Here is a 13,271-nt window from a genome sequence, read left to right on the forward strand (position 1 = left end):
TCATGCTGTCAACATGTTTAATTCTGCTAGAAAGTGAACACTTCAACATGGTCTCTTTTTGAAATTTCTTGGCTCTTGAAGCCAGTCTCAAGCTGCTTTTTTTCAGCTTCCTTGGCTTCCTCCTTTTGGCCTTTTGACACTCGGTTTAAATCAGTAATTTGGAGGCAATGGTGGCTTATTCTTGGATTGGATATTGGTAAAGTTATGTTTGATCACTGAGTGCTTGTTACCTCAGACTTGTGTAGCCAATAATTTAAGAAGGAGCTCATTGGACATACAGTACATGGCAGGGTAAGAGAGACATGGACATGAAGTAAAACTAGTGATACATAATCCATGACCTTTGATTCAGTAACCTACCTGGTCATACACACTACAGGAAGGCTTGACAGTAAGGAAGTGTTACAAAAAATCCCTTGATGCTCGTAAACACATCACACACCAATGATATTTCTAGGTAGAAAAAAAAATGCACTTAAGCGCATTTAAACACACACCTATTCACTACCCACTTCCCACACATAGCCACTGGATGCTATTTATTGTTGGCATTTATCTCCCAGCAAGCACTGCTGTTTGTGCTTACAGCTGTAAGCCACGCTGAGCCTTCAGTCCACATCGACCAGCACTGTTGAATAGGAAATGTGTTCCCAGCTCTTTTTTTTTTTTTACCTTTTAAAACATTGTGAAATATCATACATCACTGTGCAGCAAGCAGTGATAGTCAAACAACTACTCATGCCTTCTCTTTAAGACGTCCACGTATACCCTGCTGTGAATAATGGTGCTGCATGGAATAGTGTAGGATCTGACCCCTATTTGAACAAGCTGTGGGGTCTTCATGAATGCTTTGGTCAAAAAGTTTTGAACAGTTCCTTTCAATTGCTTCACTTTGTACAAACTAAATAGTGATCAGATCCAGAGAAACGTCACTTTTCCTGTTCAGGTATTTGGTTTAGAACAACCAGAGTTAAACAAAGGCACACAGTCACGATCTGTTCCTAGGACTGTTACACAAACAATGACTTGTATGAATTACAGTGCAGGCAAGCTATCCTAAACCCCTTGCTAAGGTTTAATTGAATTAGCCTGTCGGTTTGCTGCTGTATCAGCATGACTGCTTAAATCTTACCCCTGTCTCCCACAAACACACTTGCATACACACACGGTATCCATATTCGCAGTCAAGTCCTAATCATATTTTAAACAACGCTACAAATTCTGATCCTTGTAAAGCTTGACACACAATATGGACCTGATTAGTCGCATATGCTTAAGTGGCGTAATAACAATGTACTTTCTTGCCCTTACATCATTTCATGACCCTACATGAACAATATTTTTTACACATCCAATATAACTATAGACTGTGGAGAACAAATGGGCTTGGGAAGCCTCTGTTGTATCACTTTGGACCACATAAGAGCAATTAAACAGTACATTAAAATCCCCTCTTTATGATCGTATCACACTTGTCACTGATCCATTAGTAGCTATATCTGCCAAGCAATGAGAATCTTAATTGCACAATTAATTATGGCCTCTGATTGATGTGACTGCTAAATTTATGGCTCGTGCAGCCGGGGACACAGCAGACAAATGCGTGACAGTATGGCTGACAATTATAGCAGACTAATGGCCTGTTTCATAAGCGTCAACCCTGGTGGCCTGGTTTAAAATCCTCGCTGCCATGTTTCACAACTGGACTGTAATTTGGGTATTCAAGACCACTCCAACAGAAGATTGTTTGAGCTGTAAAATCCATTTTACTCATCTTTCTGAATTAATTACACACCACAGAAATAGAAGCAATGGTTCCCTGAAATGGATCAGGTATCCAAACAAGTTCATCCTTGTTTTTCTCTCCCCATTTCAGGACAATCACGGCCAGTGTTGCATTGCTTTCCACAATTATTTACAGCAGATGATATCTCTCTTCCTTCTCTTAATCACTGTCACACAGCTGGTTTTCGTTGCCCGCATTACAGCGAGGTTACCATTCAAACCTTCCTTGTGTTAAAGTTAGAAGACGAGAACAGACTTATGAGGCTGTATTGATTTCCTTGCTGCTGAGATCCATTTACCGAGTCGGTAGAGGGAGAAATGAATTGATACAAGGCAAACAAAACACAATCCCCTGTCTTTGGAGGCAACTTAATGATACACAGATCTGTTGAGCTGGTGCCAAGTCTCCCCCTTCCCATTCTTTTATTGACTAACATACAGTTTAACTTATTCTTTTATTCCTATAATCAAGAGCCTTTCAATGTTGATTACTTGATACCTGGTCAACATTTTTACAAACTACAGGGTCTAAATAAATAATGGTTAATGTAATAAAAGGTTTTGGAAACAGCTCCATGTCATTGCATCAGTCGGTAGCTGTCCACAAAGGCTGCAGGGCACGACTGAATATGTCCACATAAGAGCCTGTTCAGCTGCAGGCAGCATCAGACTGTTAGTTGCATTGTCTCACAACATTACAAAAAAATTATATACTTTTGTAAGTTTGAGATTTTTTTTTTATCAACAGCAGCTGTCACATCTTTCCTTTCAAAGCCAGCAGGCTCCTCTGACAAAAAAAAATAGTAATTCTACCTTGAAAACAGCAGAGTTGCTGCTCTGTTGCTGAAACAATTGCTTATTTTGTTTGTCTGACTTGATGCTTTTGAATAGTCAGATTGGATTGAACACAATATTTATGAAAACACGCAGCAGCACATAAGAACTTACCAATCAAGGGTAGACAAACAAAAGTAGTGTTTTTGTCAGAAGAGTCACGCTTTGATTGGAGCGATGAAATGGCTGTTTTCTGATTTTTCTAAAAAGGAACTTCATACCAAACAAAAGGGTCTATCTCTTAAGGGATCATTTCCACAACTTTTCAGCCACTCAGAAAAAATAAAGACATTCAACTGCAAAAGGAAGCATTTGTAGAGGAATAATTTCATCAAGCGTATGTTCCTCTTACAATTATGTTGCAGAGATTGGAGCCTATTACGTTAGAACTACAGCCAATCTGCAGGAGCAACACAAAACTTTGTACTTTAAAGCCATTCAACTCAAAATAGTTCAGTGATGTCAATGATTTGAAATACTGGGATTATTACTTGAAAAAGTAGAATGAATGCTGAAAGATACAGTTTATCTACTTTCACCGTGTTTGGAAACAAAAACAAATATAGTAGTGGAAGGAATTAGATGCAAATACCATGTTCAACACATTTAAATCTACCTTTTTACAGGCATCCGTGTCCTGGCTCTCATATCCTGTCCCTTACTGTAAGACACACAGCAACTCATTAACCTTTAAACGCTTTAACAGCGCAGCATATAGATGATGAAAAACCATGTGGGTTACTCCACTGGAGTGCTGATAAACAGTGCTATCTTGTGCTCTGCAGTAACTGCAGCCATGCCAAAAAATGACATCTCTGGTGTTAATATAATTGGATGTCTGTTAGAGTAATGCATTTTTACCCTCTCACTGAGGATGATGTAACTTGTTGAAAGTTTTGCTAATAAAGTGCTTGATACAGAACTTTTTTGTTCGTCGTTTGAAGGGTTTATTTATGTAACAGTAGGGTCACATATTTTACCTTACCAAAGCTTGGCACAAAACCTGAGGAGATGAGTCATTTCTTGCTGGTAGAGCTGATAATTTACGGTGCTAGAACACTTCTTCAATAATGAATTCCCAGTCTTGTTGCATGATAATAACTTAAAAACATACCAGCTGCTGGAGTATAATTGAGCGTAATCAGCAAATTGCTTTGCTATTACAAGTGTCTAGAAATAGCTGACCCCTGCTCTGTAAATTTGTTGCAAAATTCGGTTGGAACTCAGGTAAAGTCTAATTACAGGAATTGCTCTGAAGGCCTTTGGAAGGACTGGTGCAGAGAGAGAGGGAGAGAGAGGGAGAGAGAGGGAGAGGGAGAGAGAGGGAGAGAGAGGGAGAGAGAGGGAGAGGGAGAGGGAGAGAGAGAGAGAGAGAGAGAGAGAGAGAGAGAGAGAGAGAGAGAGAGAGAGAGAGAGAGAGAGAGAGAGAGAGAGAGAGAGAGAGAGAGAGAGAGAGAGAGAGAGAGAGAGAGATGGTTTGGCAACCTGCAATCAGTGGGAGCATCTATGACTTTACAGAGCTCTTCAGACCAGTTTGGCAGCAGCAGATGCATCTTAGAGGTCACTTTCTCCTCCACTTTGTGGCTAAAAATGTCTCTGAAATGACAGGGCAGGGTGATCTGGTAGGTAAGGGCTCCGATACGTTACCATGGTGATGCAAATCTGTTCTTCATCTCCAAAAAGCTTCCTCTTTTGGAGACACTTTATCCAAATTGCCTTTTGAAAGCTTCATACATCTCATACTTTTCTCTCACTCCCTTATAGTTCATCGAAATGAACTTCCTTCTCTCTGTGCGTGCTTCTCTTTTGTTTATCACTGACACCTTGTATTTCAAGACTGCTGATGAGTCCTTCCTCATTATTAATTTAGCTCCTATAGAAAGGTTTCCTGATAAAGGTGCATAGTTCAGAGACATGCTCCGTCGTAATTAAAGCAAATGCTGCCAAGCGTGGTTGAAGACAATGCCAGCCTGGTTAACGATTTCCGAGCGTGTCTCGTCGACGCCACCTGTTTTCGTTTAGCACTTTTCAGCAGCTGTTCTCATAATTATGCTTCCTGTCAGAGCAGAAAAAGGGAGGGTGCACCGCAGCATTGTGCTACGCCGATAAACAAGGTAGTTAAAGGCCACTTATGGCGACACAGTCACTCTCCCGAAGGGGATTCATCGTCTGTTTCCAGAAAACATAAAGGGGTTGAAATGTGTATGTGCTGTTGGATAGAGCAAAACCTTTTTCATCCGCCATTAGTTTAAAATGAGAGGCATCTGGTTCATGATGTGCACCTATACTTTTGGTCTGCTGAAACACATTTGCAAACATCCAAGTTGGCAAGTCAGCCTAAAAAGGATAACCTTTCACTTTATGTCTTCTTTCATTAGACAGAACCACTTTCTGAATCATGCACAGACATCTTTAGTCAAGTCAACCCTGTGAAAGATTCTGGTTTCTCCCAGTGTGATCTGCTCAGGGCCTTCATTGATAGCCAGCAGCATTAAAACATTAGCAATGATGTAGGTAAATGTGCCCTGAGATGCCCTCACAGAGACAGACATTGCTCTGTTAATGAGCCCAGTGAGCTTTCTCATTAGAAAAACACTAAAGGGCAACAGTCCCAGTTTGTCAGCGCTCAGTCAAAGCTTCTGGATTGCCCACTAAAGAGCATGTAATGTTACTTCACAAACACTTAAAATCTGCCACGCCAGCTGTGCGCTACATGTCATGTGTTGTGTAACAGCTCCCCTCTCTACCCCTGACTGTACCTAGATAAGACTTGGTTTGTTTTTAATCTTAGATGTATTAAATATTCAGCCCTTTTGTTCGAAAAATGTTGTGTTGAGAAGCACAGCCAAAAGAAATTTGTGTTACAATACTTATCACCCGTGCACCACTTTTGCAATTACACGAATGGCTGATTCCTTTTAGCTCTTTTAAATTTATTTCCAATGACCTTTATGTCACCAAATTGGGCCAAGTCTGGAGAGAAGTTTCCAGCTGTGTTAATTGTTTTAGGCAGTGATGTGCAGAGAACAGAGTTATGTGTGGATAGAAGTAATTGTGATTCATGTGCACTCTTATTTTTCTTTTTCTTTTCCTGTTGCTCTTGCACACACGCTTAAACACATCGGCACACCTTTCCTGTAAGCACACGACAAGTTAAGTGAGGTAGAAAGAAAACAGAAAGGCTTATTAAGGAGGCTGTTTTCTTTATTTGCAACAGACTGATGAGCAGTACTTTCCCCTTTCTGTTCATCTCTGTGTATCCCTGTTCAAATGCTGCCTCTATCCCCCTCCCCTGCCAGGACAATGGACTGTAATGAATGGGCACTACCCCATTACAGCCTTAATTAATGAAGGACCTAATTGTATAATGAACTGTGACTGCATTGCTATGGCAGAGAGAGCAAAAAGAAAAGGCTGTGGGCTTTTGTGATGAACTGGACAAGTAGCTATTCTCTTAAGTTATTGGGGTTATAATAATGAAAATACAAACCCTCAATATAATAGTAGCGTATTAAGTTTGACCTTCAAAGTACCTGGACATAAAAATCACAATGCATATTTGCAGCCAGCTTTGATATCTTGACTTTTTTTAATTTTAGTGTGATATTAACTCTGTTTCCACCAACCACAGAGCCCAGAGGTATACTTTTTCATTCCTCAAAGCTGCTTTATTCTATCTTTCAAATGTTTTATGACTTTTAAATATATAACGGCCTTGTTTCCTCAATCTCATGTGAGTTTCCTTCGAATTGTGTCTGTGCTCAGCTTTAGAGAGAGGGTCAGGAGCTCCAACATCTGGAGGGAGCTCAGAGTAGAGCTGTTGCTCCCCTGCATAGAAAGGAGCCAGTTGAGGTGGTTCAGGCATCTGATTAGGATGCCTCCTGGACGCCTCCCCTCAGAGGTTTTCCAGGCACGTCCAGCTGGCAAGAAAGACCCTGGGGTAGACCCAGAGCTCACTGGAGGAATTATATATCCAATCTGGCCAGGGAACGCCTCTGGATCCCCCAGGAGGAGCTGGATAATGTTGCTGGGGAGAGGGATGTTTGGGTCGACTTGCTTAGCCTGCTGCCACTGTGACCCGATCCCAGATAAACAAAGGAGGGTGGATGTATGGAGGAATGGTACTAATGGCTCCGAACATTTTTTTTCTTTATCCTTTATGACTAATACTATTCTTGAACAGTTTGTCATCATTTTGATGAGATAGACACAGATGAAGATGTGAACCACAGCATGCAGATTAACAACATGTCATGAAAGAATTATTGCTCTGGTGGAAAGATAAACCCAAATAAATCGAGAGTAATATTAAAAGTATCCTCCTTGTTGTTTATCGATGCTTTTGAGAACTGACTTATTTTTGCCACAGTGTCAACAGGAAGAGGTGAAATAAACTTTAGAAATGTGCTGGTTTTCTCTGTTTGGGCTAATTTCATATGGTGTGTGTGATCTGGTTGTCCCTGAAGTTGCGCTTGCTATTCAGAGTTAATCACCATTGTTATGGGGTTATGACCAATCACAGTCAAGTATTTAATTCAGCTGGGCTAATAGAAAGAAAGCAGTGTATTAATTAGTTAAAAGACTATCCAGTCACTTCCCTCTGATTGAATGATATCTGGAGGGAGATTTGTAATCTATTCAAAGGTTAGTTGGTAAATGTGGAAGGCCAGGTGTCTTCACGGTCAAGTTTAAATTGTTCCTGTCAGTACAGGTGGAGGTGTTGGTGACATCCAACCATCAAGAGTGAGTGGAGCTCTCTGGAGAAATTAGTCTCATCACTTTCAATTTGGATTTGTAACCCCAGGTTAAATAAGTTTCCACACTGTGATTGTACCTGAGAAAAGAGTTTGACTTTCACTAAAGATATTGCAGAGGAACTCTGCATGAAACTTTTCTCACTCCAGTTAAAGTAAAACATGCGACCTTTCAGTGTTTTACATCACTCCAACTATCGTCAGAACTTTTGTCCCCTATGTCTCAGGTGCTCAGAACAACGAGCTGACTTTCTTTTCCCTCCTGTTCAGAGGTACAGTAGTTGAATCCAGCCCTGCCAGCCCGAGCTGAATCGGTGCAACGAGGTCTGTCAAGCAGCCTGACAAACTCATTCTTGGCTAGCGGCGCTTGTTCCTGTCTGATGAAAATGTTACAGTGCTCTCTCATTCTCTGCCTCGGCCCGCTATTCCCGGAACACAGCTCTGAGTGGGTGGTTATTCTGTCATCATTTTGGAAGACACACAGATGCACACACATACACACGCACAGACTCCAACAGGGTCCATCCAAAGCAATTTTTTCATCCAATGTATTACTATCTTCAACTGCTGGGCTAAAAGCCTCTCCAGGGACATAACTCATAGGCACTTTTTATTTATTTTATTTTGATAAAACATCTTCATTAAGGATAAAGACTGACCCTGGCACTGACGCACAAGCTCGTTCATCCATGAGTGCACTTTCAGAATAAAATTGTATGTTTGTGCAGCGTTGCTATAGGCCTACATTCAAAGCCAACTGATCATACACATGAGCTGTGCCGCTTTAATATTTGTGCTGTCAAGCTTTGAGAAACTTTGATAGGACATCTTTACAACTTAAAGCGCTGATTCTTTATATATAACCCAGCAGTGGATAAGAATTTTTTAATTTTTTTTTTATGGCATTTTATTTTTCATATGAAATCATGAAGCACATTAAAAAAACAAAACAAACAAACAAAAAAAAAACACTAAAATGGGAGATATTTAAGTATTACATTATTAATTTAAGTCCAGAAAAGAAAAGAAGAATAATAATTCTCAGTCTATTCCAATGCAGGTGATTGATAACCACTCGTTGCCAAGATACACACTCAGGGGGGACCACTTTTTGATAAAGTCATCAAGGGTTCCTTATAGTACATGTTCTTCCTCCAAATCTACTCTGCAATAGCTGGACTCTCTCTATCACTCTGCCATACGTTTCGCCACAAATGCCCATTTCAGAACTCAACACTGCACTTTATACTCCTCTGTAAACTGGCCATCCTTACACATCCACGGTGAAATACACTGGTACATGCTAATATACAAAACTCTCCTTGGACTGTCACCTCCGTCTATGTAGCCTGTTACAACCTGCACCTTCCACTTGCAACACACATTAAGCCAACCTGATCCTGCTGAAAATCCCCAAAACACATTCAGTCATCGGTCAGTCATCATTTCAGTCTGCTGTGCCCAAAGACTGGAACAATTTACAGAAAACTTTAAAACTGGTCCACTACATCTCAGAATCAGCCTTCAGGAACTCTCTCTTGGACACTCTTAAACACACCTGCACCTGCTTTTAATCCTTTTAATCCTGGGCTCCTGCTGCCGCTGTTCGTTGTTTGCTCTGTTCTGTCCTGTCATGTTTAACTTGTCTTTTAAGTTTTTACCCTTTGTGTTTGTTTCATTACTGTTATCCCTGACCCTGTACCTTTTGCCAGGTCGTCACTGTAAATAAGAATTTGTTCTTAATGACCTACCTGGTTAAATAAAGGTTAAATGAATAAAAAATAAAAAATATCTCGTAAGGAACAATAGGTAATAATTTGTCGTACCATACTGACAATGTAGGTGGATGTGCATCGAGCCAGGCTTGCGAAATTGAAAGGCGGGCAGCGTACAACATATTATTGAGCAGTTCAGCCTTTGGACCAGGTAATGAGCTTATAACAAGAATACACAGCTTTGGGTTCAATTCTGTTCCGATGCCAATAAACTTCTCGATCTCAGTGTGGACAGAAGACCAGAATGATAATATCAATGGACACGACCACATTAAGTGAAAATAAGTGCCTACTTGTTTCTGACATTTGCGACACAGAGCATTGCATAAATTGTCATATTTACTCCGTATTTCCGGAGTCACATGTAGTTTATTGATTATTTTGTCCTGCGTTTCATGTGATTTAAATTAAAGAGTAATTTTTTTGGCACCGTACAGAACTTTACTCCAGAAATTGTTTTAATGCGGTCCCCTATCTGCTTCACTCAGCTGTGTGAGGAAAAAGAAAGGGTCATTTCCTGACAGGAGACGGCAATTTCCGTAACAGAACTGGAGGTGTTGAAATGCGGTATGATTAAGTGGATTCCAGAGGTCTGAATTTCCTAGGGGTCCAGTCGCGGACAAAGCCCAGTTGTCAAGTTGTACGGACAGGTGTACCGCTGTTTGAAAAGCAGGAGAAGAAAAGCTGAAAGAAAGAAAAAAGGGGCAGATAGGAAAGGCCGTCGGGGGAATAGGGGCTCAGTCAGAGGGTGTTGAAAAGAGCCTTCACTTGAACGCACCGCTGCATCCTAATAACTCCTCAGCCCCTGAAAAAAAAAAAGTAAAACACCTCATGCTCTACCTTTCCCTTCTTTCCTCCGCTTCACTCTTTATCTGAGCAGCTGTGAAGGGCACACACCTGGCCGCCATCCATCTGGCTGCATATGTGTGTATTGATGTGAGTCTATTTAAAGAGGTCTTGTGCTGGGTATCTGGGGTTGATTGCTCTCACTGCCAGTATATTGTTCATGTGGATACGGCTGCCATGGCAATAACTACGCAGGTACAGTACAATCTGGCCAATCAGAGAGTTACTGTACCTCTGTCTTAGCCGCCCTGTGGAGTGGACTCCATGATCGGCATCAGCTCATATCTGCTTAATATAAACCTGTGAGTGGAAAACACTACAACAACAACTGCTGCCGTTTGGGTTCCCTTTAGCAAGGCACATAACTCCCAAGAAGTGGAGTGGTGCAATCACTCAGAATCAGAGGCCTGCGTGTTCCCTCTCTGAGTTACCCCGGTATCAAACTGTTGGACTGAGATTAACTTCTTTATTCTCTGAATATTTACCCCGCCATGTTGCAAAAACGCTTTTGCAGGCAGTGAACTACTGAAAAATAAATTATTTTGTCGTAGTCTTAACTCTTTACCAGTTTTTCTGTACTCAAAAAAGGAAGATACTGCAAGTTTTTCTCTACCTTTGATGTTTTCTATGCATGATTAGCTTGCTTTCACACATCCTTACTGGCTGCAGACAAGAAGGGAAACGCACACATGCTTTTATTTTGTTTATTTTTTCATACTCTTTGTAAAAACGGTCACATAAGAGGGACCAGAGTGGTTACTTTCCATCTTAATTGATCATGCTGGGTGTGAGACTCTGTCTCACACCTTTCTGCCACCTCAAATAGACAGCTTTTTTTTTTTTTTTTACCATGCACCGGCCTTGCAACACAACCCCTTAATGGTAATCTTCATCAAAAAGCTTCATGGATTGCACAGACAAGGATTGTCGTATTCTTAACGTGTCTAAATGATCCTTCAAAGGGATGTTGTTCAGAGGAAGCAACTGTTGTTGAGCGCCAAATTGCTACCTGGTGTTTTCAAAGTTGTACCCCGTCCCCGCTGCCCCTCCACCAAGCTCATGAGTGTGGAAAAGAATTAGCAACGCTTGGCTAGACAGTACGGCCAATTGGCGATGACAGCCCTTAGATGTGTGACATGCTTGCTATCCATTCGCTTTCTTCTCCTGCTCCCGTCTTTTTCCCCCTCTTTATCTTGTCTCCCGCTTGCTCTCCATTTTCTTGTCATTCACCGTCCCGGTTCTTCAATTTTAGCTCTTCTACTCTCTGTTATCTTTTCTTTGTTCTTTGTTTTTCCATCTTATTTTTTTAACCAAAGTTACAGATAGCTTCCCCCCCAACAACCTGCCCCAACATATCTGCTCTGCGGGATCAATCAAGGTTTTTAAATCCTCTCTTAAGACTCTCCTCTTCTCCCTGGCTTTTAATCAAAGTTGAGTGGACATCTGGCATAATCCTAGTTAAATTTGAATTTATTTTATTCTATCTTATATTTGCACTGTGTTTACCTATTTTTAGTATTGTATTGTATGCTATGTTTGTCATTTGTGATGACATTTCCTTTTCTTACTGTCCACAGCAGCAGGATGATGACGACTTAGTGCTGACCCCTGATGGTTCACAAGAGTTCATGACCTTTGAGATCCCTCTGAATGACTCAGGCTCAGCAGGCCTAGGGGTCAGTGTCAAGGGGAACCGCTCCAAGGAGAACCATGCTGACCTGGGCATCTTTGTGAAGTCCATTATCAACGGAGGCGCCGCGAGCAAGGCGAGTAACTTCTCTGACCACTGCCCTGACTGATTTCAATTTAATGTATCACTTTGCTTTGCCTCAAGGACCTACAGATGAGTGCTGAGTCGCTGTCATAGGGACATATTTTTTGTGCACTTTAATGCTAGTGCTGCTTAAGTGGCACAAAGATCACACTGTGAATTTTCATCCTTGAGACACCATAACTGTGTTATTATGCTTTTAAAGTGCCATATCTAATTGTTCTTAAGGATCAGTGCTATTGTTGAACAAGTCTTTCAATGTCTGGAATCAGAGACTTAAACTGCCATTAGCAGAGAACATTGAATAAAGGACCAGGGGATGATTTTATTCTGGTACTTTGAGGGTTTTTTCTGGGTTAAAGGTCACACGTGATCCTTGAAAACGTGCCTCACGAGCAGCTTCAGCACATAATACATGTGTTTTCTCAAAATTAATGACAACAGTACCTTGAAAATGTTACCTTAAGTGCTTTAAAGTCATTCCTCGACATCTTTTAAATCTCTTCTTAAAACCCATTTTTACAGACTAGCTTTCATGTGACTTTATCTTTCTAACTGCTTTTACTTCTATTTTATTATTAATATTAGTTTTTATCCAACTAATTCATTGTCTTAAATTTTATTTGATTATTTTATTTTATTATTTATTGTTTTAATTTATTATTATTTTTTTTCTGTTATTATTTTAATGTTCCCAATTCATCCTTTGCACTTTTTCTAATTTTCCCGATGTGATGCTGTCCCTTTACTCTGAAAGCCTCTTTTATTGCCCTTTAATGCTTTTATTTACTTCTCCATTTTTAATTAATTTTATTTATTTATTTATTTTTATCTATTTACCCTGAAAAACCTCTCAACAATGATTTACTGGTCCATTGTCACACCACTCCATACTGTTTAATTGACGTGTATTCCCTTTAACCTCTTGCCTTGCATTTTGTTTTGCATTGATCAAATTTCCTCCTCCCTGTCTGTCAAATTATTTACTTTGCTTTTTGAACTTTGTCAAAGCACTTTGTAAAAATTTGTTTTTAACGGTGCTGAATAAATAAAGTTTTGATTATTATTATTATTATTATTATTATTATTATTATTATTAGGTCATTTAAAATCTCCTCATGCATTTCTGCAGGATGGGCGTCTACGTGTCAACGACCAACTTATAGCGGTCAACGGGGAGTCATTGCACGGGATGACCAACCAGGACGCCATGGAAACACTACGCAAATCCATGTCTGTAGAAGGCAACAAGCGAGGGATGATTCAGCTCATCATTGCCCGGCATGTGTCCAAAAACAATGGGGTAAGCTTTACTGTCAGGGAGAAGTCACACTGATGTGCCGGGGACTAATTAGCCCCATAAGGAGTCAGATTTAATTACCTTTGTTTATACCTTTAATCAAATATTGTTTTTAGCATTCTCATCATGAGCCACCATGACACCGAGACGGACTGCTTGCTTTTGTGTGCTGTGAACACACATACAGTTTAATACATGCAGCTTAA

General features: G+C 40.4%; 1 protein-coding gene across 2 annotated transcripts in view; it reads left to right on the forward strand.

The window, feature by feature from the left end:
* The window catches only part of LOC117828608 (partitioning defective 3 homolog), a 465,785-nt gene that overhangs the window by 251,765 nt on the left and 200,749 nt on the right, over positions 1–13,271 (forward strand). For both annotated transcript variants that reach the window (XM_034705788.1, XM_034705789.1), the window contains exons 13-14: positions 11,572–11,760; positions 12,898–13,068. In XM_034705788.1, coding sequence (XP_034561679.1) covers positions 11,572–11,760; positions 12,898–13,068 — 360 coding nt within the window. The remainder of the gene's footprint in view (positions 1–11,571; positions 11,761–12,897; positions 13,069–13,271) is intronic.

The sequence above is a fragment of the Notolabrus celidotus genome, chromosome 17, assembly GCF_009762535.1.
Source record: "Notolabrus celidotus isolate fNotCel1 chromosome 17, fNotCel1.pri, whole genome shotgun sequence".
Taxonomy (NCBI): Eukaryota; Metazoa; Chordata; class Actinopteri; order Labriformes; family Labridae; genus Notolabrus; species Notolabrus celidotus.